Here is a 27,923-nt window from a genome sequence, read left to right on the forward strand (position 1 = left end):
GTACTAAGTTGTTACGCTTATTCAGTTTTTTAGAAAGCAACCATCCAAGTTTCCAAGATAACACAATAATGTCCTGCCAAATTGGTGAAAATTAATTACTTTGGGAATTTTGTATTTTTGCTGAAAGCTCGGAAAAAAACGTACTACCGTTATTACGGTAACAAGAAGCGTTACCATGGAATTAGCGGAAATACATCTGCTAGTGCCGAAAATCAGAAGTAGATGCTTGAATAGCGGCGTTTGCGAATGAAAAGAGAGGTTTTTGTGATTTATTGGTGCTTTCTGCCTCACGTAGACTTGGTTTCATCATTTACATCAATTTTTTCTCGTAAGTATATGTCAGTTAAATTATGTTTGTGAACCCTGCTTGCGTAACAATGAGCAGCAATGTTGTGTTAGCGTAGCAAACGTGTCGGGGGGGGGGTTCATCGCCAGCCGGGTGATTTGTTGTGGAAAAGATAAGCCTATAGTTCCTCTATTATCCGTCTTTTGGATTAACTCCAGACTGGACTAAAAGGGCAACCGTAAGATGTAGATTAGATAGATGAAAAGAAAACAAGAACGAGTACTTCGAAAACAGCGACTAAACAAGAGGTGTTTCAGTCTGAGTAAGTTTACTTGGGTCAGATCTATAATCCTAGTAGTGACCTTTCCATGCCCGCCTGTGTAACAACACGAGCACGTTGACCTTACGTGATTAAGTTCAATGCTTATTTGGCTCGACTGAGACAGAAATTTCATCAACCCCTCGTTCACAGTGGAGATGGCTAGGGGGCTAAGATATGAGTTGGACGAGGTGGGCATTTTTATCGCTTTTAAAATGTCTTTGTTGTTTCAGTTGCTTCTCTTCTTCCTCTCAGGTAGTGCAGCGTATCTGGAGATTTCCCACATCTGAGATGTCAGCATGCTGCTTTTGGCAGGATTGAATACATTTCATCAGATATCTTGGACAGGCAGCACTCATCGCAGAGATATTTTTTTCATCTAGGACAACTAACATGTTCAGTGACAGCGGAGCAAACCGGATTGGAGAATATAATATGTACAATTTAACGTAAAAGCGACCAGTGCTTACTGCAAATGGATTATTGTGGCTCATTAATGTCTTGCTCCAGATAAGTCGTTTCTTGCTGAAGTATGTAGGAGGGTAGAGTTGACCAAAGACGTCGGTTTCACCACCAAATACCAAGAAAAAAGGAGACTTTGAAGAGAATACACCGTGGAGCTGTGGGGTTGCACCACCAGCCCTTGAAGATGCTTCAGACCGGCAACTACTCACTGGTGCTGCTGATCCAGCTGACACTGTTGGCCTATGACCTCTTTGTCAACTCTTTCAGTGAACTTCTGAGAGGAGCAGCTGTCATCCAACTTGTGCTTTTCATGTGAGTCACAGAGCTCTGTGCTGATGAGATTGAATTATTTTATAACCGATTACCAAACACACGCACAATTTCTCAATTTTTTTTTTTACTACATACAGAGTTAGAGATATTTGATGTCATCTTTCATTATATGAATTGAGATCTCTAGAATTTGATAGATGTTCTAACAATGTGCATTTTTTGTGTTTATGTCACTTGCTTTTCTTGTTTTTAGTGCATTATAATGAATGTTACTGCTAAATTTAATAGGTTAATAAGTACTAAAATGTGATGGTTACATTAAATATTTAACGTTTTCAGATGCAAGTTAAGCCCTTGTTTATTAATCATCTAATTCTTCTCATCTAATGCCATAGACGACTTAAAGCCCAGGCTTATGCTGATTTAATACTAAAAAATCTATTAATAATAATAAAATAATACTTTTATTCCTGAAAGGTTACTCTTTGTACCATTTATGTGTCATTTATTAAGTGGTTGGTTTCTGTTACATAGCCAGTTTTCCTGACATCAAACATTTTGCACTCATTAGAAGAATTCTTGGCTGTTACACGGACAGCGTCTCACTTTAATGTCTGACATGCAATCTAGTTTTTGTCGGTATGATATCAATAAAAAAGAAAGCCTTACTGCAAATTAACTATTAAAAAAACTGTGTTTGCAGCATCCAGGACATTGCCATCTTGTTCAACGTGATCATCATCCTCCTGATGATGTTCAACACGTACGTATTCCAGGTCGGCCTGGTGTCGCTGCTTCTGGAGAGGTTCAGGGCCCTGCTGGTATTCTCTACTCTTTACCTGACCCTTAGCATCTGCTTCCACTGCTTGGTGCTGGTATGCTTTCAAACTGTTGTTTGCAAATTAGAAGTCATATATGGAGATCCATCTTCTGAGACTTTTCTTTTGTTTTTCTTTTTGCCAGAACCTAAGATGGCTTAATTCAAACAGTTTTGTTTGGACAGATGGTCTCCAAGCTCTTTTTGTTTTTCAGAGAACAGGTAATTGGCGAATTAATTTCAGAGATACATCTCCCACCCCAGCTATTCTGTTGTCACTGACTAACTGTGCTTCTTTCTGTTAACAGCGGCTGTGTTTTATTACTACTTATACAAACGTACAGCAGAGTACATGGGAGACCCGAGGCTGTACGAGGACTCTCTGTGGCTGCGTGATGCCTTTGCCAGAGCTCGTCAGTGAAGCAGAGACACTTTTTAAGAAACTGTGGAAAAACATATCACTGGGCATCACTAGCTAATCCTTCCTTTGGATAATTTTTTTTTTTAACCCATTTTTATATTTGGAAATCCTTGCACTATTAACCATATCTAACAAAGCAACACTGACATGTGTGTGTGTGTGTATATAAATATATACACATATATATATATATATATATATATTTTTTTTTTACACACAAATGGAACTTAATAACTCATAACAGGGATGAAGCAAAGTGTCAACCGCTTTTTTTTTTTTTTACTGGCTCTTTGTAGCCAAGAGGCTGTGGGTTAAATGGTTTACAGTGGCAGGTAAGCCAAGTGTGGCTTGTGAGTATTGTATTAATAAGGATGAGTCAGTTAATCTATGTGGCCTTGTAAATCAGTTTGGGTTGCAGACAAGACTGCAACACACTGAGAGAATGTTTTGAAAATGACCAGGTGTAAATGCAGATTTTGCCTCGTAGAGCAAGTTCTTTTTTTAACTGTTTCAATGGGTAGCTTTTAGAAGAGCATATGCTCATAGTTTTGTTGGAAAGCAGGTTCCCCCTGCAGTGAAAGATCAGGTGGTCTCTTTTGCCTTATGTAAGATTAGTATGTGCTGTTTACACGATTGTTATTTTAATAATTCAATTTTCATGTGAACTCACTTTTCTTTATTTGGAGATCTTTGAATTGTGTCTCCGCTGGTTTTATTAAATAAGCCATCTCTAATTCCAGTGTAATCCTTCATCTCGGGGGTAGTCAGTATTATCCAGGAGACAAGGTGAAACAGACTGCTCTATTTTTAACACAAAGATTAATCAGGGATTGAGGGTTTTAGGCGCCACTACTGAAACACACCGCGAATAGCCCCGTGTGTGTCAAAATAACCTTGGATTTCTTAAAGAAGTGACAGGTTACGTTCCACCTCAAGTCTGGGCAGATCCCAACACATCAACACTTTATATAACCGTAAAATCTGTTTCATTATGGGATGTGTTGATTATTGTAAACACTGAAGCTGTCAGGATGAACAAAGAAACACACCAAAGGTTGTACAAATCCCCTTTACTTGTGAAACAAAATCCAGAGTCCATGTGATCCCAAAATATTGTCAGTGCAGTCCAATTAATCCAAAGTCCAGTTCATGTTGTGTGTGATGTCCTTTGTTACACTGGAATGTGTCTTTCATTTCTTTTTTTTTTTTTTTTGAAGTCAGTCACCTGAAACGGCAGAAAACAATGAGTGTTGATGGTTTCAGCAACTCTAAATTAAAACTACTGCATTTAAAAAAAAAAATAAGGACAGAGTTTGAATGTACCTTCATACATATATCCCAACCCAGAGTAGTAGGAACAGCACACCAAACCCCATGAAAAGTGATGCCACGAGGGAGATCAGCAGCTCTTTGTAGACGTCCCGTGTGTATTTTGTTGATGTCACCTCATAGCTGATGAAAAGTTAAGGCCAACTCAAAGATTAGAGTCTTTGTTCCATTTTAAGCCTAATCTCTTATACAGCACTGCAGAATATATAGTTATGCAACCGGTTTATTATACAAGATGTACTGCCTTCATTATTTAAAAAAAAAAAAAATTGTGACAGCTCAATCTAAAATTAAGATTTTTAAAATAAACAGATGGATACCACTGCTTAATTGGCATGAACTAGATGTTTATCTAACATCAAAAACTACTTCTTTAACAACCACTTATTGCAAAAATCCTTAACTGAGAAAGTCAACATTAAAGTTTGATTTATACAGTATTTTTCAAAAAATAGCTGAATAAATAAAAATATTCTTATGGCGTAAAATGCTTAAAAAGTGAACATATAAACAGGGGTTTTGTGGTTTGAGTGTTTAGTTTCTGTATCCATCTGTTGTGTGAGTGGAGCTAAAAACAGATATTGGACATTGTTCTGCTACCTGTGGTGTGGTGCACAGGGTGGTTGGCATACATTATCTAATTCCACTCACCGGAGCCTCAGTCATTTACATAATCTCTATATCAGCTGATAAAGAAATCTAAACAGACTAATGAAATTAAATCAACTTGCAAAACAAACAAATGGGTAATGCCATGAGACGCACAATACCATGTTAATCGTCCTTGCATAACATGGCTTGAGTCACATCCTGCGATACTTAATTTTAGACATATTCCCTACCCCAGTTTGGGAGACAACCTCTTTATTTAAAAAAAAAAAAAAAAAAAAAAAAAAAAAATCAGGCTTGCAGCTTTCTTTTTCATAAAGCTGATAGTTTTGCTGGATTGTTTGACTGTGTAACTGCTCATTATTTACACTGATACAGGCTCAGAATGCTGAGCTGTTTCTACCCCACTACTCTGTGTTGATAACATTCATCTTTCCCAAAGTCTGTCCTATTTCCTTTATGCTCTCCTTTTTTGTCTTCCTTCCCCTCAGGCAGTCGACAGCTGTCCCTCCCTAAACCTAGTTCTGCTTACGTTTCTTCCTGTAAAAAAAAAAAAAAATGGGTTCTTCCACCCCAGTGTCTCCAAGTACTGGCTCACAGGCAATCATCTGATTATTGGGGTTTACTGTCCAATGGCATCGACTATGAAAACAAGTTCCAGTATGAAGTTTTGTTTTCTTTAATTACTGCACTTAGTGACGACTTTGGCCAGCTCTGATGCAAGTTAACTTACAGTAAATCGACTGCAACATTCAAAAATTAAAAAGGATACACGAAGAACCAGGCGGTGAAGAACATGCCGATAGCCAGCAGCACCACAGTGAGGTGGGGGAACACAGCCGGGTTCACCGGGCTGGTGTATCTGGTCATGGCCTCGAGTTCCTACAGCCACAGAAGAAAAACAAAACAAAACAGAAACAAGCCGGCACAAGGGTCAAAAAAAAAGTTGTTGCTCTAATTCACACTCCAGCCATAACACAGAGAATCTTCAAAGGAGTGCTGCAAATGAGCTAGTATCTCATTTAGCTAACACATCGGCTAACGTCAATGATTTTCACTGATAACAAGGTTTCATATAAAACTCATTTTTTACTGGTTCATTGCAGAATCACATTCAAAGATAAAACGTCTATATTTAAGAGTCAAAGTAAATTAAATAATATTAAAACTACAGTTGCTACCATTTTGTAATGAAGCGGAGCTCCTGCTGCTGCACAGATGAAAAGGCCACGTACTGACTAACACTTCCTGGTATCCTGACGCACAGATGACGTTCAAGGAAGGGGACGTTCTCCCTGCTCATTTTAGCCTTTCAGGCGCTTATTTATTTGAGTGTGTCTTTCTCCTGGACTGTCGATTTTCAGGTCTACATGTCCACTCTACATGTGCCGAAACTGTCATATTCCGCTATGCTAATCATTTGCTGGATTTTGCTGTGTTGATCGCCAGCTACCTACCTGCTACCTACCAGGCAAATTTCAGGGTTAATTGTTGTGGTAAAGACTGTTCATAAACCGTCGACTGCCATCTAACGGGCTGAATGAACAGCTTTTTTTTTTTTTTTTTTTTAGCTCACCGTTTGTTTCTTTCTGATTTATCTCGGGTTAGTAGCTCGAAATTTCACAGTCACTTAGAAGTGAGGGGAATTTTCAAGATACTTAGTAAGTGAAAATAATGAGATAATAACTAAAATGATTCCATACACATCCATAGTGGTCTTATAGAGCAGGTAGACTAAACAGCATAAAATGAAATAAAACCTCAGGAAATGTAATAGTAAATTTATTTACTGCATGCATTTATAGTGTTACAGCATATTTATTGACAAAAGCTTTGAAAATGAAAAGTAGTGATATTAATGTAGTCACTGAGCTTTAGTCTTTTGCGTTTTTTTTTTTTTTTTGCTTTACACATGGGCCTTTTAATATATGCATGTTTTAATGTTTATCAATCATTCCTTGGCTCCAGTAGCTGAAAGTTAATATATTATTGATATCAAAATCAACTACAAAAAAAACAAACAAACAAAAAAAACCCAACAATATGCTAAAAACACACCCGATAAAAAGGAGCATTGGTAGTGACAAAAAAATGAAGCTATACAGTTACAAACAACCCAGTTCTACCAAAGTGTCTGACACCAGTCTGGTGCACTGGATACAGCAAAAGCCTTTTTCGTATATATATATATATACAGTGCAAAAAGTGCTACAGTGGTTTCATTATGCTAGCTGGTGAATTATAAATAAGCTAAAATAGTACCATATACCCACTGAAGTCATAATAATTATAGTGAAAGCATGTACAGAATATTCATATTATTACAGAGTCCATAGACTTTATCTGATGGCTTTTCCTATTTAATATAAATGTGTTTTTTTTTTCTTCATAAAGACACATACGGGACAAGGATTGAAAAGCAAATTTCAGTAAATGCAACAAAACCACAACGTCTGAAGTTAAATGGAGATTTCTTTTGAGACAAGTGAAGCTAATACAAAACAAAAACATAATACAAATCAGTTATATCAAACATATTATCACTGCATATACTTAGCTGTATAAGCAAAGGAAAAATTGTTTTAAAAAACATCCAGAAAAACAGAGGAAAGAGTCCAGTGTATAGAATCCAGTTTTATATGTGTGTAAATGAATTTCCTCGTAGGTTTGTGATCAAGGCATTAAGACAAGAACTTCCAAGCTGGAGCAGCATCTCAGCTACAATGTACCGTTTTAGAGAAATTGATTGGGCATGCACATGAAATGACATATTTCATATTCATATTTATTGCCTTACCAGCATTGTCCAGTTAGCAAGATACAGTGTAAGCTATTCCAGTGTTTCTTGAAATATTGTCAGTGCTGGACTCAGCGAGCTCTCAGTGCATCATGTTATTTTCCTGTGATTTCTATGCTTTCCAGTCTTAACATATATCCTCTAAGGAATCTGCTACAATGTGCACAGCTCAGAGGTTTTGAGGTGTTTTTAATGCATTTAAGAAGCAGTTTCTATGTAGTAATAGGCATTAACATGTAACAACTTGGTGTTTAATTCAGTGTCACGATTGAGACAGAAATGCCGCAGAGTGTGCACACCTCTGTGCACGGCTTTTAGTCAGGGGCTGCATTAGGATAGGCAGTACAGTTAACTGCTGCAGACTCAGCACAAAGCCCCACTGCAGACACTGTGCACTACTGAGGTATCTTTTCAGTGCTAGCTGCAACCATTTACCGTGGCCTTCAGCAGAAGCCAGTGATCTCCTCTCCAGTGTATAAAAGTATTGAAAAGTATTCTTCCAAACCAGTTGTGACTGGTTTTGTTGTACATACAGATTCATAGTGTATGTTTGCAGTGCCTTCTGTTGTAACACCGTAGCCTGGACTTGATTTAGAAAATTCTGCTAAAAACAATGTTACGGCTTATATTAGGAATGGAAGACATAGTGACGAGTAACAAATTTAAAAAATAAAAATTGTTGAGCTATGAACTAAGTGCGTTACTTTTACATTAGCAGTTAACAGTGGTACGACACAGTTTTCAGTTTCAGTCATCAACAGAAAAAAAAGTCATATACAGTGTTTCAAACTCCAGTGATCACAGCAAAAGGAGATGTCTTAATGCATATACATATGAAAGGGACTACAGTGGTGGTACAGTAAATCGTTTGCTCTGTTTGAATATCTTTAAAATAATGTACAATAATTAGACAAAACTTGATCCCATCATAACCGCATACAAATGGAGAAATATGGTATACTGTAAAGGGACTGGGATGCATCATCTGCTTCCTCACACGCAGCTGCTTTCTATGAGAAAATGGTAGTCAGAGTACGGTGTAGATTTTCCTTCAGTGTCACAGCTCACTCTGTCACTCTGTTAACAAAAAAGAGTGTAAGAAAAACAGAATTTATTACTCACTTCAGACTTTACCAAAACAACCATGAACAGATTACAGAACGCAGAAGAGCATCCACGATGACTGTATGTTTTGGAGGACCAGGTTACTCACAGACAGGGAGACACGAAAGTGATAGGTGATGTCTTGGTAAGGCAGCACAGGCACCGACCACAAGTGATGAGTCCCCTTAGAGAGAAGCAGAAAGAACATAGGAATATCTCATTCAAAAAAATGAGAAAATTACAGTAATGTAGGAAATATTTTGTATAATATCAGTATTATATAATTAGGGCAACATCAACTGACAAAACAATGAAAAATATTTTCATTATATGAGAGATGAGGAATATATAAATGCCATTAAGTACCTTTGTTGATGTACTCTGTTCATTATAGAGCTGTGTTTCTGTGTGGTTGGGGCATAAACGTCCCTTGGTGGCTCCACATTGTCGTACCCACAAGCTGTTTGTAGACCTGTGTTGGTAAAGCTTTATTTTATCTTGGTCTTTTATTTCCTGATAATCTCCCAACAATATCTCGCATGTTGAACGTTGAAAATGTAAATGTGCAATTTGAAGCTTAATGTATGAGAAATTATTTCATGAGAAAGCAGCTACAGTAGTTCCATCCATTAGTTTGTAGTTAGTACCAAACCCCACAAGTCTTTCTAGGAAACGTAAAACATTACTATGAATTCATTTGTTTATAAATCAAAACTTTGCTATTGTTATTGCAGATGGTGTTTGCGTACTCACGTCATGTGTAACGTGATTTGTGACATGGAGGAATTTCTTTTTCCATGAAGTGATACCGTGTAGCTAGAGATGAGACAGAGAAAAGGTGCATTAACATGCAACATTAATAATGCAAAGTTGTAATGCACTGATAACGTAACACTCCAGATGATGAAGCGATACTGGATTGATAGTGACCATATTCCCAACTCCAGCCATGTTAGCAAAAAAAAATAAAAATAAATCCCTACAGTAGGGTTCAAAAACATCCAAGGCACAATAAAACGGCTCTTGTTTCTTTCTTTTTAGTGTTTACTTGCTTTTCATAGTGAAAATGTACACATAACTCTACATTAGAGTAACCTTTGTGTGTTTACCTGCAGCTTTTGGCTGTTGCACAGTTTTGCAGTTTGATTTCTTGGTTTGTCTCCATGATATATAAGCTACTGAGAGAGGGAGACGATTTCACTCCTGAAAAAAAGAGGGAATAAAATAGCATTAGACGCTAAACTAATAGCATTCCTTTGTACAGCATGCAGACAATTTTTGTTTGCCATCGTCAAACAAAAGGCTTTACTGTGTTTGCATACTGCATATTATGCGTGTCAAGAAAGTGCTCTGGCTGGGCTGTGATTTTTACCTCTTGTGTGCAGGCTGCGTTGTCTGCGTGGCAGTGGATGCTGCCCACCAGGAAGACGGTTAATGGCTCCCGCTCCATCTGTCTCTTCAGGGCTCGGCCTTTTGGACTTGGCAAAATAAATGGGTGCTGATGTGTGACTCAGACGGTTTCTGTTGTGATCTTTGTCCATTAGTCTGGACTTGGCCTTCTTGTTAATCAGGCCGGGTGTAGGAACTAGGCTGCTAAAAGCTAGAGAGGGAGAAATAATAAATGTGTATGGACATTCAGAAACAAGACTTTTTTCACATTACCAGAGACTTTGATACCTGGTGTGGATTGGTTGTTACTCATTGTTGAAACAGCAGCTGATTGGTTGTTTATGGCTGTGGTTGAACAGCAAGCTGCAGGAGTTTTGAGGAAACAGAATGAAATCAGATAAGCAAAACTATTCACACTACTACTTAACAGTGAAAGTTGATCCTGCTTGGTCATTTGATAAGAGCCTCCACTCACCTGGTGCAAGGGTAGTGGACAATGGAGTATCTGGACCCTTGCGGGAAGATCCCACTTCAGCTCTTGACCTGCATCAGATTCATTGGTACAGGAGGAGGACATGGTTTAGTTCAAGTAATGATACACTTAATGTAAAAGACAGTTTAAGAATGCTTAGATATGTGACTCATGATCTCCTTTCAGACAGAACAAAAGAAACGCCCTACTAAGCAATCAAAGATAAGACTGAAAGAGCAGATCAGGAAATTTGAGTAGTAGGACTGGGTGTTGATTGTGTACCATGGGCAGACAGGTGGACAGACAGTTATAGTGGCAGTGAAGATGGGCATCCAAGAGATGTAGAGAACACAGGAAGGAACATAGCTACAGAAAGCAGGGACAGATTATATAGAAAAGCATTAACAAAGAAGTGAAAAATGAATTTCATTTCACTACAAGGTGTTTGTGTGTTAAAAACACATACCCATCTTTCTCAGTGACATCTCCTCTGTGGTGAAGAGTGAGTACATAAAGGACAGACATGGAAATGACACTGTGGACAAATAAAGATCCAATAAATCAACATCATCATATCATGTATCCGTTTTTTATTGGCCCACTCATAGACAATATAAAAAAGATGGGCGTTGCATCTGCTGTTTGACTGGTTTAAAAACATTCGCATTGTTTATAATGGTCAGCAGGGGGCGACTCCTTTTGTTGCAGCAAGAAGTACAGTTACATAGAAATTTATCAGAAAATGGCTCTTTTTCTCACTTAATTTATGAACTTGGTAAACATTTTGAGTTTATCATCTCAGTTGGTAGTTTCAACTCTGTTTTGATTCAGTCTTATTTGGTTTGAGTGAAATACTTTTAGAGTAAAATACATGACAAAGCGAAGTATACTTTAAGGTATAGCGTATTAAATCACTGTAATAAGAGCATGCATTTTTCAGAGAGATCCACCACTTGCTTGTGATGTTTAGAAAAAGGGGGAAAAAACAGCCAAAATTCTCAACTTGAGGCATAAAGTTGGGGCTTGAACAAATGGATGATGAATGGTGTCTATTTCCATCTTTTAAATATAGTCTAGGGTTTAATGTCCCCTCACCAAACACATTATCTCCTCTAACCTGAAAGCCATGACCACAACCAGTGCCAGGATGGTTCCCTGCATGAACTTCTGACTGATGCAGCCCTGATCTGGAGGTAAATTCTGCAATAAGCAGATCAGATGTAATTAAATGAGCACATTTTACTTAAAAAAAAAGAACAATAACAACAATAACGAAGGGAGAAAAAAAACACTAGTATCATCACGCACCTTGCTTCCTGGTTTGACTGTCTTTTTCTTTAGTGGGCCACTTCCTGTCCTGCTAAAATAACTTCCTGACTGGCTACATTAACAAGAAAAACACAAGTAATTTCTTTAACCTTTTTACGGTCATACTGTCATTGTGTGATAATGTGTAAATGAATTTTTCTTACCTGACCGTGCCCCCGCTCACGGTGCTCTTCATGCTGTCAAAGCGACGCAGTTTGGCCAGTTTGCGGCTCCAACGCTCCAGCTCATCGATACGAGTTTCCAGGTTGTCCGTCAGCTTACACAGCTCCTTCACCGCTCCGACGTTCTCCATAAAGATACGCTCCTTTGAAATTAGAGGAAGCAATCAGAGTTGATGGTAATGACTTTGAGCACGGTACTGTATGCATGCCTGAACTTTCATTACCTTGTTGACAACTAATAGGTTGGAAATAGTTTCTCCATTTGCACACACCACATCACCCCCCTCTTTCACTGCCTCAGGCAAAATTTGTTGAACCTCTTGAGCAATCACTCCTGCAGAAGGATACACCAAGCAAGCCCTCACAGATTAATGCAGGATATACTTAACAATGGACTTATACTAAATGAAGACATTGAGATGATAGCATGATATACTGTACAAACAAATGAGATGCTGAAATGCAAGATTTAAACTTGTACAGTTTTTTTTATGAAGTTGTTACCAGTCTCTGCAGTGTTCTCTATGCCCACGGTGGCAGCAAACTCAGGCTTGTATTGATAATGGACCAGCCTCATCTGAGAAATCCGTTTTAAATTGTCTGTGGTGTCGACCTACACGCAGACAGAATGTGCAGATGGTATGAAAACACAACGCTAACGTTGCAGATGAAGAATACAACATGACATGACTTGGATGGCATGATTCACGATGGTGTGCTGAAAACACACAATGACACGCTGAGAGTTTTGAGGCACACATGTACTGTGAGTGCCATCCTGACCTCCTGGACATTTTCTTTGGCCCTGATGTCAGATGGGTGCACAAGGGAACCCATGACCTTCAGGTTGCCATGGACAACGAGGGCCTCGTCCGGTCTGTCTGTATTGACACCGACTCTCCCGTGGTGGTAGACAGAGTCTGGCAGTTGTCCACGCTGCCACAGCACCTCGTTGTCGCTTTCAAACTGGCCTGGGTTGGATGCCTGTCGCAGAGAAGCAAAGAAGGAGATACAAAGAAAACCTGTGATTGGGATTTTGAAAATGTTATAATAAAAAAAGCTTTTTTTAAAGATAGGTGCAATGCTCCAAAAAACAGGTTGACATTTAGGAATATATGCTTATTTGCTTTCCCGCAAACAAGATAAGAAGATCCAAGCAGACATTTTCTAAGTGAGTCATTATAAAATGATGACTCTGCCTTACAACTATAAACACTTTTCATTTGTTTACATGGGCAGGCGACACATCATACAAACAACCAAAAGTAACCGAGCTGTTCCAGTTCTGTATTGCTGCTATGCTAGGCTAAGCTAAGCTAACCGGCATTACCGTGCAGAGATGTGTAACATCTTCTCATCTTGCTTTTTGCAAGAAAGCAGACAAGCTTATTTAGTGTTTAATAAGTCATTGTCTAACAATAAGCAAATGTACGTGTCACAGTCAAAAAGCTCTTCTAATATTTGCTATCATACTTTGTAATCATATGCTTTACAAATCTACCCAGATAGCATACATATTAGATATGTCAGGATTACCTTTGCCACTTATAAGTCAATTATATCAGTGTCAAATGTTGTAATGGCCTGATGTGCCTACGGTCTGGCTCATATACAGTGTTGTGCAAAAGTCTCAAGCCACCCCTCATTTTTTATATTTTTGCTCTCTGTCAAGATGGACCCATTCTGCTTCAATAATACTGAGATTCAGACTCTGGGGAGGTCAATTCATGACAGACTGTGATCGTGGTCATGCTGAAAAAAGAAGCCAGTCAGAGGCTTTCTAGATGGTATTGCATGGCAGATCAAAATCAGAGAGTTTTCTGCATTCATACTTCCATCAATTTTGACAAGATCCCCAACAGCGCTTTCTGAAATGCAGCCCCAAACCATGAGTTTGGAACATATTGCTGAAGATTTAAAGATTCACCACTCCATCAGACCTGTTGCCATTGATTTTTAGTCCAGGTCTTGTGTAGTTTAGCGTACCTCAACCTTTTCTCCCAGCTTCCCTTCCCTAAGAAGGCTTCTTGACATCTTTTTACTGGGGTCATTTCTGGTCAGGCTTTAGTAAACAGTAGATGGATCAGTATATTTTTCTAAGGACGTGACTTTAAGACACTGTTTATATGCTCGAGACCTGCAACTTATTGTTTTGTCCTACAATTGTGCAGTTTTCATACATTTTTAAGAACACGCTCCACACCATGCTGAGATGTGCCAAGTTTTTGTCTCATAGCTCTGTGGAAATCACCTTGTTGGTGCAAAAATGCTATTTTAACCCCATCAAACTATGTTATTTTTGGCATTTTTTGTAAAATTGAGTGAAGAAATAGAAACAAATGATCTGTTTGGTAGTGAGTGCCTAAAGATACAATTTAAAATTGACACACCACCGGATCTTCCCTTCAGTTAGGTGATTTTTTTTAACACGTTATATGTATGTGTGTGGCTTTACAAAAAAAATATATTATTCTGAAAATATCAGGTACAAAGACTCGAACAAAAATGAGGGGGGAAAAAAGCCAATGTCATAAGAATGCTCAAGACCACTGTCACAAACTGGGTAAAAGTAGGTGATAAGGAGAGAGTTTAAATATATTAAAATATAAAATGACGTAATAAACATAACCTAATCAAAACTTCATCAATAGGTTGTGTCAGGTGGAGTAGAAGAGAGACTGAGCAGTTCATCTGGGCCAGCTTTTATAGCCTGCAAGACACAGGTACCCTGCATTAGCTGATGGTTCTCCCATGGCAGCCAATCAACAGCAAGCCATGGCTTTCATGAGTGTGGGAGCGTCATAACAACCACTTTAAAAAAATTACAAGAAAGTCTGTCTCTTTGGAAGCAAAATATAATGAAATGAGGGTTACTGTTTAAGGTGTGGCTGAATTGAGATAGCAACGCTCATCACTGTCAGTAAAGGCTAAACGTGAACCACAAGAGAACCACATTGTAAGCAAATATTGCTATCTGAGTAGGTTAATGACAACACTGTCACTGTCCAGCAAAAACAATTGTTTTCGAAATTTGGGGTTTTTAACATTTTAGATACATTCAAAAGATATAAAACGTGATGAATTTAAAATGCAAGCATAAATCCAGACTGTTGTACTTAGTTCATGAATAGTAGGTTTTTAAAAAAGATATACAGTTGTTACAAGACAGTAACAATGTGCTTTGTTTCATAATATGAACTCTTCTAAACAAAAGTATTTGAGGTGTAATGAAGATTACAGGCATGCAGATAAAACTAATGGAAAGAACAGAAAAGAGAGAAGATGATGTGAGAAATAGTGTATTACAGAAAGGTGTGCATAGCAGACAAAGAGTAAGGTGTCACATTCACAAGGGATATGATTGTTGTAGGAAGCAGACAGACATGGCCAGACGTTACCCTGACGATGATCCTCTCAGACACATGAGCAGCCACAGTGTAGCTCTGATTGTGGGACTGTGCATGGAGCGCCACCACCAGCATGAAATACCTGGAAAGGCAGAATAATCCGAGGTAGATGTGACTACCCGAACTTGGCCTGTGAGCAAAGCGTATGGTATTTTTATGTGCAGTGGCTTTTCACCTCTGATCAGGGTTTGGCTTGCCCTTCTTTCTCATGTTATTTGCTGTGGTCTCGCTAAAATGGAGCCGTCCCACTGTGACCTTAGTGACCTGATCTGAAGGCAAAGTGACACTGAAAGAGACAAAAATCAAGAGATTATTTAAAAATGAAAAAACAAAACCACTACAGCTATTTACTGTTTCTCAATTAAAAACCTCAAACTCACAGGACTGGCTTGAAAGGTCTCTTGCTGCGGTCGGACTGCGACTGCTCCACACTGATGGACTGATTCATGGCTTCCACCTGGCAGTGAAGGTAGAAATAACCCATGCAGTCAATATACTACAGAACTAATAAATACTATAGCCAGTCACAATACTGCTGCCTCGATGTTGCCTTCACCTTTACTCCATTAAGTTTGAGATAAAAACAATCAATGGGCTGCAGTCCTTCGCTTGTCTTGACGTACTTGGGATCTCCAAGCATGCCGATGTATACCGTGACCTGAAAATGGTTCTTCTTCTGGCAAACAAAAGCATCATCAGCTAAGGAGAAGTTGAAGCCTTTGTCAGCGTCAACACGGTAGGTTGGCATCGGGCTAAAAGCAGGGAAAGAGAAAGCATCTTAACACTAGGAACACACAGGAAACTTCATAGTTTCTGTATTTTTATCACTAAAGATAAAGACATGCACGTGGATTTATCTGTCCTTAACATTAATTTTAAATCAATTACACTGTAGCCTAATAAAATTGGTGTATATTTGAGATTCCTAAAAGATCTGAATAAAAAAAAAGAACTTCATAATAAATGAAAAGACTCTTTCTTTGTCTTTCTTCTCTGTTTTAAGTAGGCATGGCGTTCTAAAAGTTGTGATGGTCAACCAGGTGGTTTTGATAACATATCTGAAAGGTCTAGTGAGTTCATTCTAACCCTCCTCCCTACCTATATTTCTTTTTATTTTGGCACTGTGAGTGCATAAGAAGGTGCACGCTAATTTTTTTTCCCTATACCCCCTCCTCACGTTGCCTTTCTAAGCCGAAACCCTGTGCTCGTCACTCCCCCGCACAGCTCACCACTGAGGAATTTAGAGGCCTTTTTTGCAACACTCCTATTCCTTTGGCACTCCCGCTATACACTTTGTTCACATTATCCATTTAACTAATTAAGACTCCTCTCATTTTTGAGCCTCTGTGGGGGTATTTCTGCTCTTTTCGTTCCAAATAAACATTACAACGTGTGCAAGTGAACTTCCACCCACAGCTCTTTGCAGTTGGCATCATATAGCAGCGTCCACTTGTTCTGCTGGTGAGGTTGCCACTTAATGCACTGATAATTTGGGTCCAGGTAGGCATTGTCTGCATCCTGCATTAAACCTGTGAAAAACAGTTTGAAATGTGGGCTATTAAAGGGTGACCAAGGAGTGTTAATAATATTCATATCTGTTCTGTAAGCGTCTTTATCTGTGTTAGAGTTTAAGGGCAGCGGAGAGAAGGTGAAGTAGTAGAGGTGAGGAAGGGGGGAAAAGAAGATGCCTGCCTACCTGGTTCTTGTTTGATGATACCTGTGAGGATTTGGGAATTCAGGGTGCTGTTCGGAGAGTCAGAGTGCTTCCTCTTCTTCGCTTGATGAACAGGAACGCTGCTGTGAGAGAAAGAAATTGTAAAGATTAGCCATCATTCTCTCTGGGCAATGCAATCCCCCCCCAACTCCTCAACCCTGTGCATCGTCATGACTCACTCTTGACCCTGAGGGTGCTGAAGTAACTGATGAAGCATCTGCGTCTGCTGCATGTCTCCACTTCCGCTTGCAGCCGGTCCAATGGCGTACTGGGATATCATGGGCTCAGGCTTCAGGTACATGTCCCGATGCATGCTGGGATAGTGCCCGTGTGGTGGGAGAGGCGGCGTTGGAGTCATGTGGCACATGTTCTCTGGAGTCATGGTCCTGATCATGTGAGGATCTAAAAAAAACCCATTGGGAAAGGAGAATTATGGTTACATTGTTCTACAAACTGTCGGCCCTTGTGGCTCCTTTTTCACACTCAGAATGTAAATTTCCTCCTACATATCAATCCTCCTGTTTTGCATTTCTTTCTGTAGTTTATTCTGCTGTCCTCCAACCTTGGCTAAAGGTCTTTTTCTATTGTTTCAAACTGAAGGGGTGCCCATCAGATAACACCATTCCACACCTTTTTACTAATACCAACACAGGTGTTTGAGCGGCATAGAAATGTGACTTTGGGCACGGCCGGTATTCAGCTTGTACGCTGAACTGAAAAGTGCACCTGAAATGAACGTGTTCAGAAAATGTAGAATATTAAAACATTAATAAATACCAGACACCAGCTTCCTTTAGTGTCTTGTTAGGTATCGATTTGTTTGCAAATGAACTCGAGTTTCTGCTTGTTCAAACACACCAAACTGATGACTAACAGATATTGACTCAGAGAAGTTTAACCTGTGTAAACCTTTCATATTTTCTCCCGCTTTCTTTGATTTAAAGCACCACTTCTTTTCCTTATTATTGGAGCTCGTTTGACTTTTCTCTTTTTAAGGAGAGAAAAAAAAACCACTTGTTACTCACCATTCACCTGTTGGGGAGAGTACGGTTCTGAGCTGGAGTCTGGGGGTGACTCAGGTAGTGTCCTAATAAACAAATATAAAAACAAATAAGGTAGTAGATGTTACCCTCACAAACTAACAATAGCAAGATTTTACAATCAGAGCTATATTTAAAATTCTACCGTGCTAGAAATCGTCCCCATGCATTCTTCTTGTTTTCTAACTGCCATTATATCTAAGGCAGAACCTGGGATCACTCTCATGTACAAGCCCTTTACACGAGATGTGTGCGTCTGAATTTTTTTTGCAGGACGTAATTTGACTCTCTTTCTCTCTGGCTGTTATCAGTCTCCCTCCCCCTCTTGAGCGTCTGAAGCTTTATTTGTTCAAATGACGCTTGATTAAGTATTGATTGCATAATGGAGCTGTAGGTTGTGAGGTGCCAAGAGCATCTAGGATCTGCACTCCTTTTCATCAACTCACGTTATGTTTTGTGTCCTCCCTGTACCTCTATCCATCTAACGCCATGCTATTGTGCTCACCCTGGAGCGTAATGGCCCCTGTGCTCAGGTTTGACGTGAGCCTGCTGCTGTTGCTGGTGTTGCTGCTGCTGTTGCTGTGCCAGACAGGGGTAGCCGTGTCGGAGGCCCAGCGATGGACCTGGGGGGTAGGCGTTCTGGCAGCTAGGGGGCCCAGGTGGAGGGGCTCCTTGGCGTAGTGGAATAGGGGGGCTCACACCACACACCAACCCTCCAGAGGAGGACACTCCTGCTTGGGGAGATGAATAATTTGGTCCTGGGGTGCTGTGGACCTCTGAGAAACAGCTGGGAGAAAAGAAGAAGAAAAAGGGATTAGCCTTATCAGGAAAAACAAATTCCTTTGTAACAACATGATCTGATGTGGTTGGCGCATGTTGTTTTGACGTTGCTGGGTTGGTTCAGAGTCCCTACTGACATGTCAGCACTATCGTCCTCCTTGCTGATGTACTCTTCCAGGATACTGGTGTCAATGTTGGCTGGTTCCAGAGAGCTGGTAATATCATGACCTGTGGTGAAGGGAGGGTTGGGAACATAGAGGGGAGATAGAGAGCATCTGGGGATTAGCAAAAGGAGTCTTTCAGCAACTTCACTCAGTGCCACGAGAGTTGCGGTTTCCACATAAGCCTGTGTTGTAACCATTCCCTATCTAAAAACATAACACAAAACGAACATTAAAACATATTATAAACTCAGTAGAGCATGTGGTATTCAACACATTCATGGATTAAAAGGTCGTTATGTTTTCTTGAACATATAATTGAAAATCGTGGAAAAAGAAGAGCTCTGATTGGCTTTTAAACAATTTAAACATCATCATTTCAGGAGTGAGCAACTAGGATCTGGTAGTTATCATTACATGCTTATGATTCAGTGCCACTAAGTGGTTACACATATAGACTGGAATGGTAAATGGATAGCATGTTTCTAATCTTACGCAAAGCAACTGGAATCACTTCACGTCACCGTTTCAAGCTTGGACAAAATCCTCAGAATTTTTTTTTTTTTCTAAACAGGGAAAAATTCTAATTTTGCTTAAGCATATAAAATCAAAGGTTTATTTGTTTAAATAATTAATCTTTAATGCAAACTGAATGTGTACAAATCAAGTAAATTTAATTTAACCAGACTGCATTAAATTGAATGTTTAATATTGTACTTCTGTAATGAAATTACATGGAAAATTTACATGCAATCAAAATTTTGGGCGTACACTTGCTTGAGTATGACTGCAGGATTTTATTGTCAGTATTTTTCCTTCTTTGTTGAAATTTAAGTTCATCTTAAAGGTGAGTTAGAAACACATTTTCAATCATTTCCAAATCCTTATTCCTTATTCCAACCCTGCGGCATTTTTACCCTTTGAGAGGCAAAGCCTCACAAATCCCAAACACATGACCCCACCTAATCTTTAAAATGCCAATATGTAGGACGAGCACATTCTTATGGATATATTTAGAAAAGAGTAAACCAGGTTATAAAAACTGGCATTTACTATGTCAAACAGAACATTCATCTCGAGTGTTACACGAAGGTGAGACTTTCGCTAAAGCTGTCACTAAAATTGTCCCAAACTGTGCTGGGCACAGTGTGGTTGGGAGGGTGGCTGGTATAGTGGGTGGTCAGTGAACCTCAGACTTTCTTTCTCTTGCTCATTCTCTCTCTTTCTTTCACCCCCCCCCCCCCACCCTAACCCACACACACACACACACACACACGCACTCACACACTCTCACACATACTCTTCCTCTGATAGATTAAGCAGCTACTCAGTTGGGAATGCAAGGAATTTTTGTGTTAACATTGGAAAATGTTTCTCACTTTCCTTTTAAAATAAAAACATCTACTAACTTCGTTCAGTTTACCTGAAACCAAACAGAAAGGTCGCTTTATAGTACTCGTGCCACAGTTTCTCTGAACCCACTTTAAACATTTTGACTCACCACCACAAACAGTTTATTAGACAACATTGTATTTTGAATAATATGTAAACACCCCAAAGTGTACAGCAAAAAAAAAAAGTCTTAATCATTAAGGCAACAGACTAAACCGCTGGTCTCAAGCTAATCAAATAAAATTCGACAGTTTGACATCATAAATCCTTATGGTGCACTATTTATGATGTAAACTGTCTTGTTTTCACTGGAAAGAAACAGATGGTGAATGTCTCCTAATACATGCCAGTGCAAAGGGAGAAAAGCAGGATGGTTCCCCTTAAATAAGATCCAGATGTGCACCCCACCCAAAGAGGCAGTAAATTTGAGCTGGCAGGACTGATAAGAAAAAATTGAGAGATAGAGGGAGAGGGGAGGGCAGATAGATGGAGGCTAAGGAGAAAGGGGGGAGAGGGGGGCAGGATGGGCAGAATGCAAGTTTAATGTCTAAGGGTTCTAGCTATAGCGGGAAAACAGAGAGGAAAACTGAAGGGAAAATATGAGACAGACCATCTTTCTGCCCAGTAGAAACCGATCCCTACCAAACAGAGATGCGACTTAAATGTATTTATTGAATTATGACTTTGTCTCTAACATAACATTTATGGACTTCAATTACTTAAATCTGCAGTTATTAGATTTCTTTTTCACTCAGCAGAGATGGAAATAGTTCAGGAATACAATAGTTGGATAATGTCAGCTTTTAGGGTGGCATAGCAAAAGCCCGTGGGCAATTTGAAAAATCATTGTGGCCGGTTAGATAATGTAGAGCTAATATTTGCTCTCTTTCTGTTTTGGTCTCTACCAACTCTTTAGTTCCTCCACTTTCACTGAAAGTCTTTGTGTTAAAAAACAGAACAAAAAACAGCTATCTGCTCCAGCTGACAACAGTAAAGCAGTGGAAGAACAGCTAAACAGTGAAATCTCACAGGGTTAAAGGGAGCTATATGTTTCAACCTTGTTTGTCCATATAAGCAGCGACTTTAGAAAATAAATGGAAAATCACAGTTAGCTCCATTTATCACTGTGTTGAGAAGAAGGTAAGAGTAAAATCTTTGCAACATGCGATTCAAACCTGATACAACGAATGTCAGAAACCACAAAATGACATAAAAATCAAATGACTGTGACTTAAATAAAGACTGGACACCTGATAGAGACACTAGTACAACAGCACAGGTCTAAATATTGGGGCTAAAGCAAGAGTAAAGTTCAGTTATCGTCAGACGAGGATGTCAGGAATTGGAATACACTTTCACTGTTGCAACTTTACCCCATCACTTTGTGTATTACTACTAATAAAAAATGCACCGATTATTAAATCACTTTCTCTTCAGTTGTTGTGAACTGGATGTATACATTTCCCTGTCCTCCATGTTTTTCGTTGTCCAGCTGTGCTCAGTGAGGAACAGTGAAGTGATTGTCAGTCCAACTTCGATACAGACTCGCCCTTTGAGAGATTAGGGGCTGAGAGGGGTGTATGTGTGTGTGTGTGCCTGTGTGAGTACGCATACGCGTGCACATGTGAACACGCACTTGTTTTTATGCTCATGAGTGTGTGTGTTTTGCCACCATTTCAATGCCTTGCTTGTAAAGACAGAGGACTGAGTGTGGGAGAGCTTGTTAATCACAGTTTCACTCATAGCATTTGGTTAAACGCACAAATTAAATTTTTCTTTCCATTTTTTTTTTTTTTTTTTTTTTTAAATTATACCTCCCAAGCTGCATCGGCATCACTTCCCTGTGTAAAATAGGACAGTGGCCTTGGCTGAGGTTGTGCTAAGTCAAAGCATCATGAAGTTAGAATCCCGAGTCACATGACCTCTTCAGTTAAAGTGTCATGTTACCCAGGTGTTTTGTTTTTGGCATCACATCAAGGTTATTCATCATCCTCTTGGGTCACGGTCTTAACATCTTTCCAAACTATACATTTATCATCAACAGTGTGAATCGACTGGGCTGTTTTTCTATTACATGCAACATCTAGATCCTTGAACAGAGATTCCTCCTCAGTTTTTCCCTTCTTTTTCCCTAAACGGAGGGCTCAAGGGCACCACTTCCAATTGAAGGACACATATATAAACTATTATCAAGGTTAATGACAGTTAAGAAAAAAAGCAAACACAAAAAAAACAATTCTAATCTTCAACAAATTTTCTAAACGTTATTGATTTTTGCATCCAAATGAGATTTGCATGCGCTTGCATGAACATGTTAATAATTAAACACTTAGTGAGTATCTTAACTAAGAGTGAACAAAGTCCACCTGATTAGCAAACAGTTGGACTACAGTGAACTTGGCCGCACATACGCACACCAAGAACACAACGCACGATTAACCAACAATAATAATTACAGTAAAAAAAACAAAAAACAAACTTTTTTTAACGAGCATTAAAGTTATATTTGTAGAAAGTATTCATTGCTAGAGTCTGGATTTGGGATTTCATTGATATATAAGCCTGCTTTTAACAAAAAGGTTCTCTATTTATCTGTTTTTCACCGTCCCATTTGAACTAGCCCCCTCCCTGTAAAAATCTATAAAAAAAACCTGATGCATTCAGATAATGTCAATTTCATCCACGCGCCTAACAATAACTCAGCTGCTCTCAAAAATGCAGCTCAACTAGAGACATGGGGATAGCACCTACAGATTACAGTTAATGTGTGAAATCATCAGTAGAAGGTGTTAGACTAGCTGGACATAACTCTAAGGTTACTGGTCTTCTCTATTTGTTTACATGACAGAATTACCATTAAAAGAGTGCAGAGCATCCCTTGGACACAGATATTATTGAGTGAGATGAACAGAAAGCCCCCTCGTTGGGTGCAGACTAACAAGTTGAATCTAGACAGAAACAGAGCGGACAGAGCGGCTCAGAGTACCTGCACGTAGCCAAAGCATGTTGAAGTCCTTGAGTTGAAAACACCTGAAACAGAAGATGAGAAGAACAATTCCTGTCTATTTTTCACATGTTTCCCTACTCGGGCTAAAAAACCTTTCTCCTGCAGACCTGAAAGCCGTAGATTAGAGTACCTAAATGTGTGTGTGTGTGTCATACTGTGTATATGTTCACGTGTGTGTGTGAGAAAGGCTGTTATAATGAGGATTATTTCCCAGTCATGAGAAAAGGCTGTACCAGGCTACCACACACAGCCCTTGTCGCATACAAGCACTGGTCGCACCGGTGGACCTGGCTCAGGAGATTATAGGAGTAACACGGCTGGGACCGGGACACAGAGAGAGAGGCTGGAAAGCAGCGAAACACTGCAACTGTGAGGTCGAGGGTCAGCGCAAGACAGAGCTACAGAGCATGGCGAAACAAAGAGGGAGAAGACACTGAAAAGGGGAAAAAAATAGAGGAATAAAGATAAGATGCGGAGCAACGTGTAGCAGATGATGAAAAAAAAAAAGGTTTTCTTATGATAACGCGTTTAGACACAGAGAAGTAAAGAAGACCTCAGTTATTGCTTACTAATCAAATATGGAAGATGCAGTCTAAACATCCAATAAGAAGCAGAGTCTTCACAGCAAATTTGGTCTGTTAACACTATCTGTTACCTGCCTGCAAATTATTGCACACAAACATGAACTTAATCTCCTGATGTCGAGTGGAGCCGTAAACAACATTCGCTACCTGAGGATTAGTGGGATGGCAGTTTGAAGTGAAGGGAGTGGGGCGGGACAATGAAAAATAGAACCCACTTGTAAGCGCAGTAAGCCTGGCTGCTCAAAAACAATAAACTCCTCAACCAGCATTTCATTGCTAAATCCATGAATCAGAGGAACCATCTAAGTGACAGCCTTCTTATGCATTACTCACCGTGACTGTGGGAGTACTGCGGGACTTAGTAACCCAGGTCATGGATTGCTCTTGAACCAAGAAAATTATTAATCCACCTTTAGACTTGTTAAGTGGTTATAGGCTCAAAGATTGTTTTTTTTTCATTATTTATTTCTGGCAGGTACAGAAATAACAGCATCCTCCATCTGCATGGGAATTTGCTGGGTTTCTTTATTTTTTGTGACTGTAGACTGGATATCTTTGCGTGATTGTGCTGCCTCTTTGTGTCATTTTGAAAAGAAAGTATTGAATCTTTTAATTGGGAAAATATTTTACAAAAAATGATTTGATGAGTAAGGTAGGCGTCACTGATTCCTCTGTGTAGGTGCAGCTACACAGGCCCGCTAACACGCCTTGTAACGTCAACTAGATCCACACTTTTTTTCCTCCCCACCATATTTCGAACTCATTTTGAGGCTGGAAAATCTCACACAGATGATTCAACCAAGACAACCAACCCAAGACAACAGCAACAAATGTTACTGTTAAACGTTGCGCTCACACACGGCTCGACTTTGAGTCACTATAGTGAGTCAGAGAGGAGAAGGTCAAGTTTTGAGGGGGTTGGTGCTTTCGTTGGGTTTTCCCTCAACCCAGCCAGTCTCTCTCCACCCTGAGCCTGCACTATCTCACCTCCTCGCCCTGTCTGCTAACTGTCACTCTAATGGAGTCAGAGAGAAAGAGAGCGAGAGGCCAAATACCCGAGGAGAAACACCAGTCTCACCTCATTGCGTTTAACAGCTACCAGGGCTATGTCAGGAATGTACATTAAAGTGAATGTATACATATTTCACCATTACAACAGTTTACCTGGTGCTGAAATCCATTATAGAGCTGTGTGTGCGTGCGCGTCTGTTTGTGTTTCAGGCCCCAGCTTAATTATCTCATGTATTCAGATTTGCAGATTTTCGACTTTCACTCCACTTTAAAGTCAAATCTTCAATTCAATATCAGACGAACACTTGTGGCATCAAATCATAAGGGGTAGTTAGGAGAAAGAGGACAATAAGCACGTACTTTATACTTCTCATGGACAAGTTGACATTTTAGCCCAAGCGAGAGCGGCTGAAATAAAGCCAAAGTAAGAACATCTCTCTTACTCCCAAAGTAAGAATGTAAACACACTAAATTCCTCTCAGAATGGCGAGAAACCTCTGACAGTCATGGATGGCTGTGTATATTTAAGTCAGCACTAAGTGTGTACTATAATAAAGTGCTAAGCCTCTTCACAGATAGCTTGTCATGTAGAGTGTTTTTGTATACGTGCACCTGACGCTGCCTGGAAAAGTTATTTATTCAATTAAAAAACAAACAAACAAATTGGTAAAGTGTGAATTTGTTATGTTGACTTATTTTTTTTCCTTCTGTTGTGTTTTTTCCTTCTGTTGTGTTTCTTTTTTTTTGGTCTTCATTGTTCTTTTATTATTTACACAAATTACACAGTCACTCAATACACAGGGAAACTCTTGTAAATTGAATAATGGGGTTTTCTTGTGCCACATGTGATGAGAAATTTCAGAGAAGAAAAAAGGCTCATGAAGTCAGGCAATTACTCAAATTGCGACTGAATAATTGAACTCAAGACAGGCAGCTCAACCGAGGACGTCAACGTCACAGCAGAAACCAAACAAAGAGAAACATCAGTTAGGAAAATAAAGTCTACCTGCTGAAATTACACGAAATACAAGTCTGAAGACTGATTTTGTCCAAAGCCTTGCAGCATAACTGCTGGCTAACGTGACACATTTGTTTGCAACATGATGATCGCGTCTCTAACACCAACAACACACACACCGTGCCTGCAGCACATTTACAAAACACAACATTTATCTTCACTTGAATTCCTACCCTTTCAACCCTCAACCCCACCCTCCTCCAACTCATTTTTTGCTCTTAGGATTCCCAGTTTTACTTGATCTGTTCCCCATCACCAGCACTTTTGCCCCCACCTCCTCACCCACCGACCCACTCTCCCCGAACCCGTTAACCCTCCTGAATTTTAACAATATAAGTATTATTTTTTAGGAGGGCAGCAAATAGGAAATATTTACTGTGAAAGAGAAACTTTCTCATATGACCACCCAGTCTATCATCTCATGTTAACCACCTGCCGTATCCGGTAAATTACGGATTACACTGATGCTGTGCGTAAAAGTGGAATTAACAAAAAGAAATATTCAAAAACAGATCGGCGCTTATTTTCTTCACGAAATCCAGTTTTCTAGAAGTAAGGTCGGGTTATATAAATTTAAAAAGACCACTTTTCTCTGAAGTTTTAAGAAGAAACTTTATAATAATCAGAAAGTCTTACCTTCAAAAAATCTCTGTAACGCTTCTGTTTCATCTACCACGTCCTGGTCCATCCTAGCGGGTCCCACATAAAAAATCCATGAAAGTCTCCCCTTTTCCGAACGAAATCAATTCGGATCGGGGAAACATTCACACGAACATCCCGGACTCTAATTTACAATTATCGCGACTTTTTTTTCTACTTGCGCTTTAATCCACCGTTTGCGAAGAACTTCTTTCCTCCTGTTCAGATAATCAAACCTTGGCACTGGATTAATATTCTGTATGTTCTTCGCCGTTTCAGCTGAATATAACTTTAAAGCTTTAGTCTCGGTCGATTTGTTTTTTTCAATTAAATTGTCACTAAAAGTCTCTGTAAGAAAATCATTAGAAACGTCCCTTTAGTCGCGCCTTCCCTTCAGCTCCCACACGCTTCATAGTAATGTTTGGTTTGCGTTCTTAAAAGCGATCTGCAGCCTCCTGGGGGACACTGGGAGAAAAAAGTCGACGGTTAAATGAAAAGTTAGAAAAGAATTAAAAAGGGTTAAAGTTGACTCCCTCAGGTTGAGTCTCTTCCTCCTTTGCCTCTCCCTCTCAGACAGGATGTGAGCAGCAGAGTCGGAGGAGAGGAGCTGAGGCAGGTGAGGGATGTGCTGCTGCGAACATCCCAGGGGAAAAAAAACTTTAAAGTTTCTGTGAGGACCCAGAGACTCTGTGGTCTGTCTTTACAGATAGTTTCAATATGAATTTGGCATTGCTTCACTCTTATTATCCTTATTTTGTTTTAACTTGGAGTTTTCTTTTAGTTTCACTATCCCTTTACAAAACAACTGATTATTTCCTTTAACTAGATCTTATTTTTATTTATTTCGTTTCGTTTATAATGCTCCTAAACAAGTTATGGGCAATAACTTTAAACAAATCTGTTGTCATTTTATTTTTGCCACTTTCTTTTTCTGTGTGTAAAACTTTTTACAGAATCATAAAGATTTACTCTTTCTAATAGTGGGCTGGCAGGTACTGTTAATCATATTATAATCTCTAAACTAAATCTATAATTTGTGATTTTGGGGAAAAAAATAAATAGAACTGACTAGACTGAGAAAACACCTTTTTTTCCATGATCACAAACAGCACGCAGCTCAGAGAGGGCCAGTCCGGAACTTGATCAGCACAGTTTAAAGTTCGCTTTTAGCAGGAGATGATTTATGATCCCCAAAATAAACATTTTCTCACTCATTTCATGTAATAAAAACATTTGTGAAACTTTGACCTGGAGTCAGTTTCGTGGTTTAAACGACTTCTTTTTGAATTCCTGAGCTTAAACGAGCAGCAACAGGAGTGTTTTGTGTCAAAGCTTCCCAAGGGGAGGATTTGAAGGAATGATCCATTTCTCTCAACCTTATCAGCTGCATCCCACCCCC

The 27,923-nt window shown here is 39.4% G+C and overlaps 3 protein-coding genes across 8 annotated transcripts; 1 reads left to right on the top strand and 2 right to left on the bottom strand.

The window, feature by feature from the left end:
* Positions 1-125: 125 nt before the first annotated feature.
* tmem138 (transmembrane protein 138) lies at positions 126-3,655 on the top strand. Its single transcript, XM_040025901.1, has 5 exons — positions 126-328; positions 861-1,382; positions 2,047-2,218; positions 2,307-2,382; positions 2,469-3,655. Exons 2-5 carry the CDS (start codon positions 1,255-1,257, stop codon positions 2,579-2,581), a joined length of 489 nt encoding a protein of 162 aa, XP_039881835.1. The 5' UTR covers positions 126-328; positions 861-1,254; the 3' UTR covers positions 2,582-3,655.
* Positions 3,656-3,782: 127 nt separating this feature from the next.
* On the bottom strand, positions 3,783-5,836 carry tmem258 (transmembrane protein 258). The gene is made up of 4 exons (XM_040025903.1): positions 5,701-5,836; positions 5,292-5,401; positions 3,905-4,033; positions 3,783-3,806 (listed from the first exon to the last, which is right to left on the bottom strand). The coding sequence occupies exons 1-3, from the start codon at positions 5,701-5,703 to the stop codon at positions 3,907-3,909; spliced, it is 240 nt and encodes a 79-aa protein (XP_039881837.1). The 5' UTR covers positions 5,704-5,836; the 3' UTR covers positions 3,783-3,806; positions 3,905-3,906.
* Positions 5,837-6,288: 452 nt separating this feature from the next.
* Positions 6,289-27,847, bottom strand: myrf (myelin regulatory factor). Of its 6 annotated transcripts, none has more exons than XM_040025885.1 (27): positions 26,522-27,847; positions 18,850-18,940; positions 18,438-18,719; positions 17,918-17,979; positions 17,072-17,294; positions 16,896-16,972; positions 16,593-16,707; positions 15,735-15,930; positions 15,559-15,635; positions 15,354-15,464; positions 15,155-15,260; positions 12,555-12,755; positions 12,276-12,384; positions 11,996-12,105; positions 11,754-11,914; positions 11,590-11,662; positions 11,399-11,481; positions 10,748-10,816; positions 10,564-10,647; positions 10,285-10,352; positions 10,098-10,172; positions 9,793-10,020; positions 9,530-9,623; positions 9,174-9,236; positions 8,787-8,892; positions 8,530-8,604; positions 6,289-8,393 (listed from the first exon to the last, which is right to left on the bottom strand). In XM_040025885.1, exons 1-27 carry the CDS (start codon positions 26,571-26,573, stop codon positions 8,310-8,312), a joined length of 3,075 nt encoding a protein of 1,024 aa, XP_039881819.1. In that variant the 5' UTR covers positions 26,574-27,847; the 3' UTR covers positions 6,289-8,309. The 6 variants fall into 6 exon arrangements, with proteins under 6 accessions (XP_039881819.1, XP_039881814.1, XP_039881817.1 ...); XM_040025880.1 differs by having other exon boundaries at positions 16,875-16,972; XM_040025883.1 differs by having other exon boundaries at positions 16,896-16,975.
* Between the last annotated feature and the right edge of the window lie 76 nt (positions 27,848-27,923).

Source organism: Simochromis diagramma, unplaced genomic scaffold (genome assembly GCF_900408965.1).
Source record: "Simochromis diagramma unplaced genomic scaffold, fSimDia1.1 OVJJ01000293.1, whole genome shotgun sequence".
Lineage (NCBI taxonomy): Eukaryota > Metazoa > Chordata > Actinopteri > Cichliformes > Cichlidae > Simochromis > Simochromis diagramma.

Coding starts and splice junctions, on each gene's coding strand:
- tmem138 (XM_040025901.1), top strand. CDS start 1,255: ATGCTTCAGACCGGCAACTACTCACTGGTGCTGCTGATCCAGCTGACA. Junction 1,383..2,046: donor ATCCAACTTGTGCTTTTCAT/GTGAGTCACAGA, acceptor CTGTGTTTGCAG/CATCCAGGACATTGCCATCT. Junction 2,219..2,306: donor GCTTCCACTGCTTGGTGCTG/GTATGCTTTCAA, acceptor TCTTTTTGCCAG/AACCTAAGATGGCTTAATTC.
- tmem258 (XM_040025903.1), bottom strand. Junction 4,034..5,291: donor TTCACCGCCTGGTTCTTCGT/GTATCCTTTTTA, acceptor ACTTTTCATCAG/CTATGAGGTGACATCAACAA.
- myrf (XM_040025879.1), bottom strand. CDS start 26,573: ATGGACCAGGACGTGGTAGATGAAACAGAAGCGTTACAGAGATTTTTT. Junction 12,106..12,275: donor AGAGAACACTGCAGAGACTG/GTAACAACTTCA, acceptor ATCCTTCTGCAG/GAGTGATTGCTCAAGAGGTT. Junction 8,893..9,173: donor CAAATCACGTTACACATGAC/GTGAGTACGCAA, acceptor TTACCAACACAG/GTCTACAAACAGCTTGTGGG.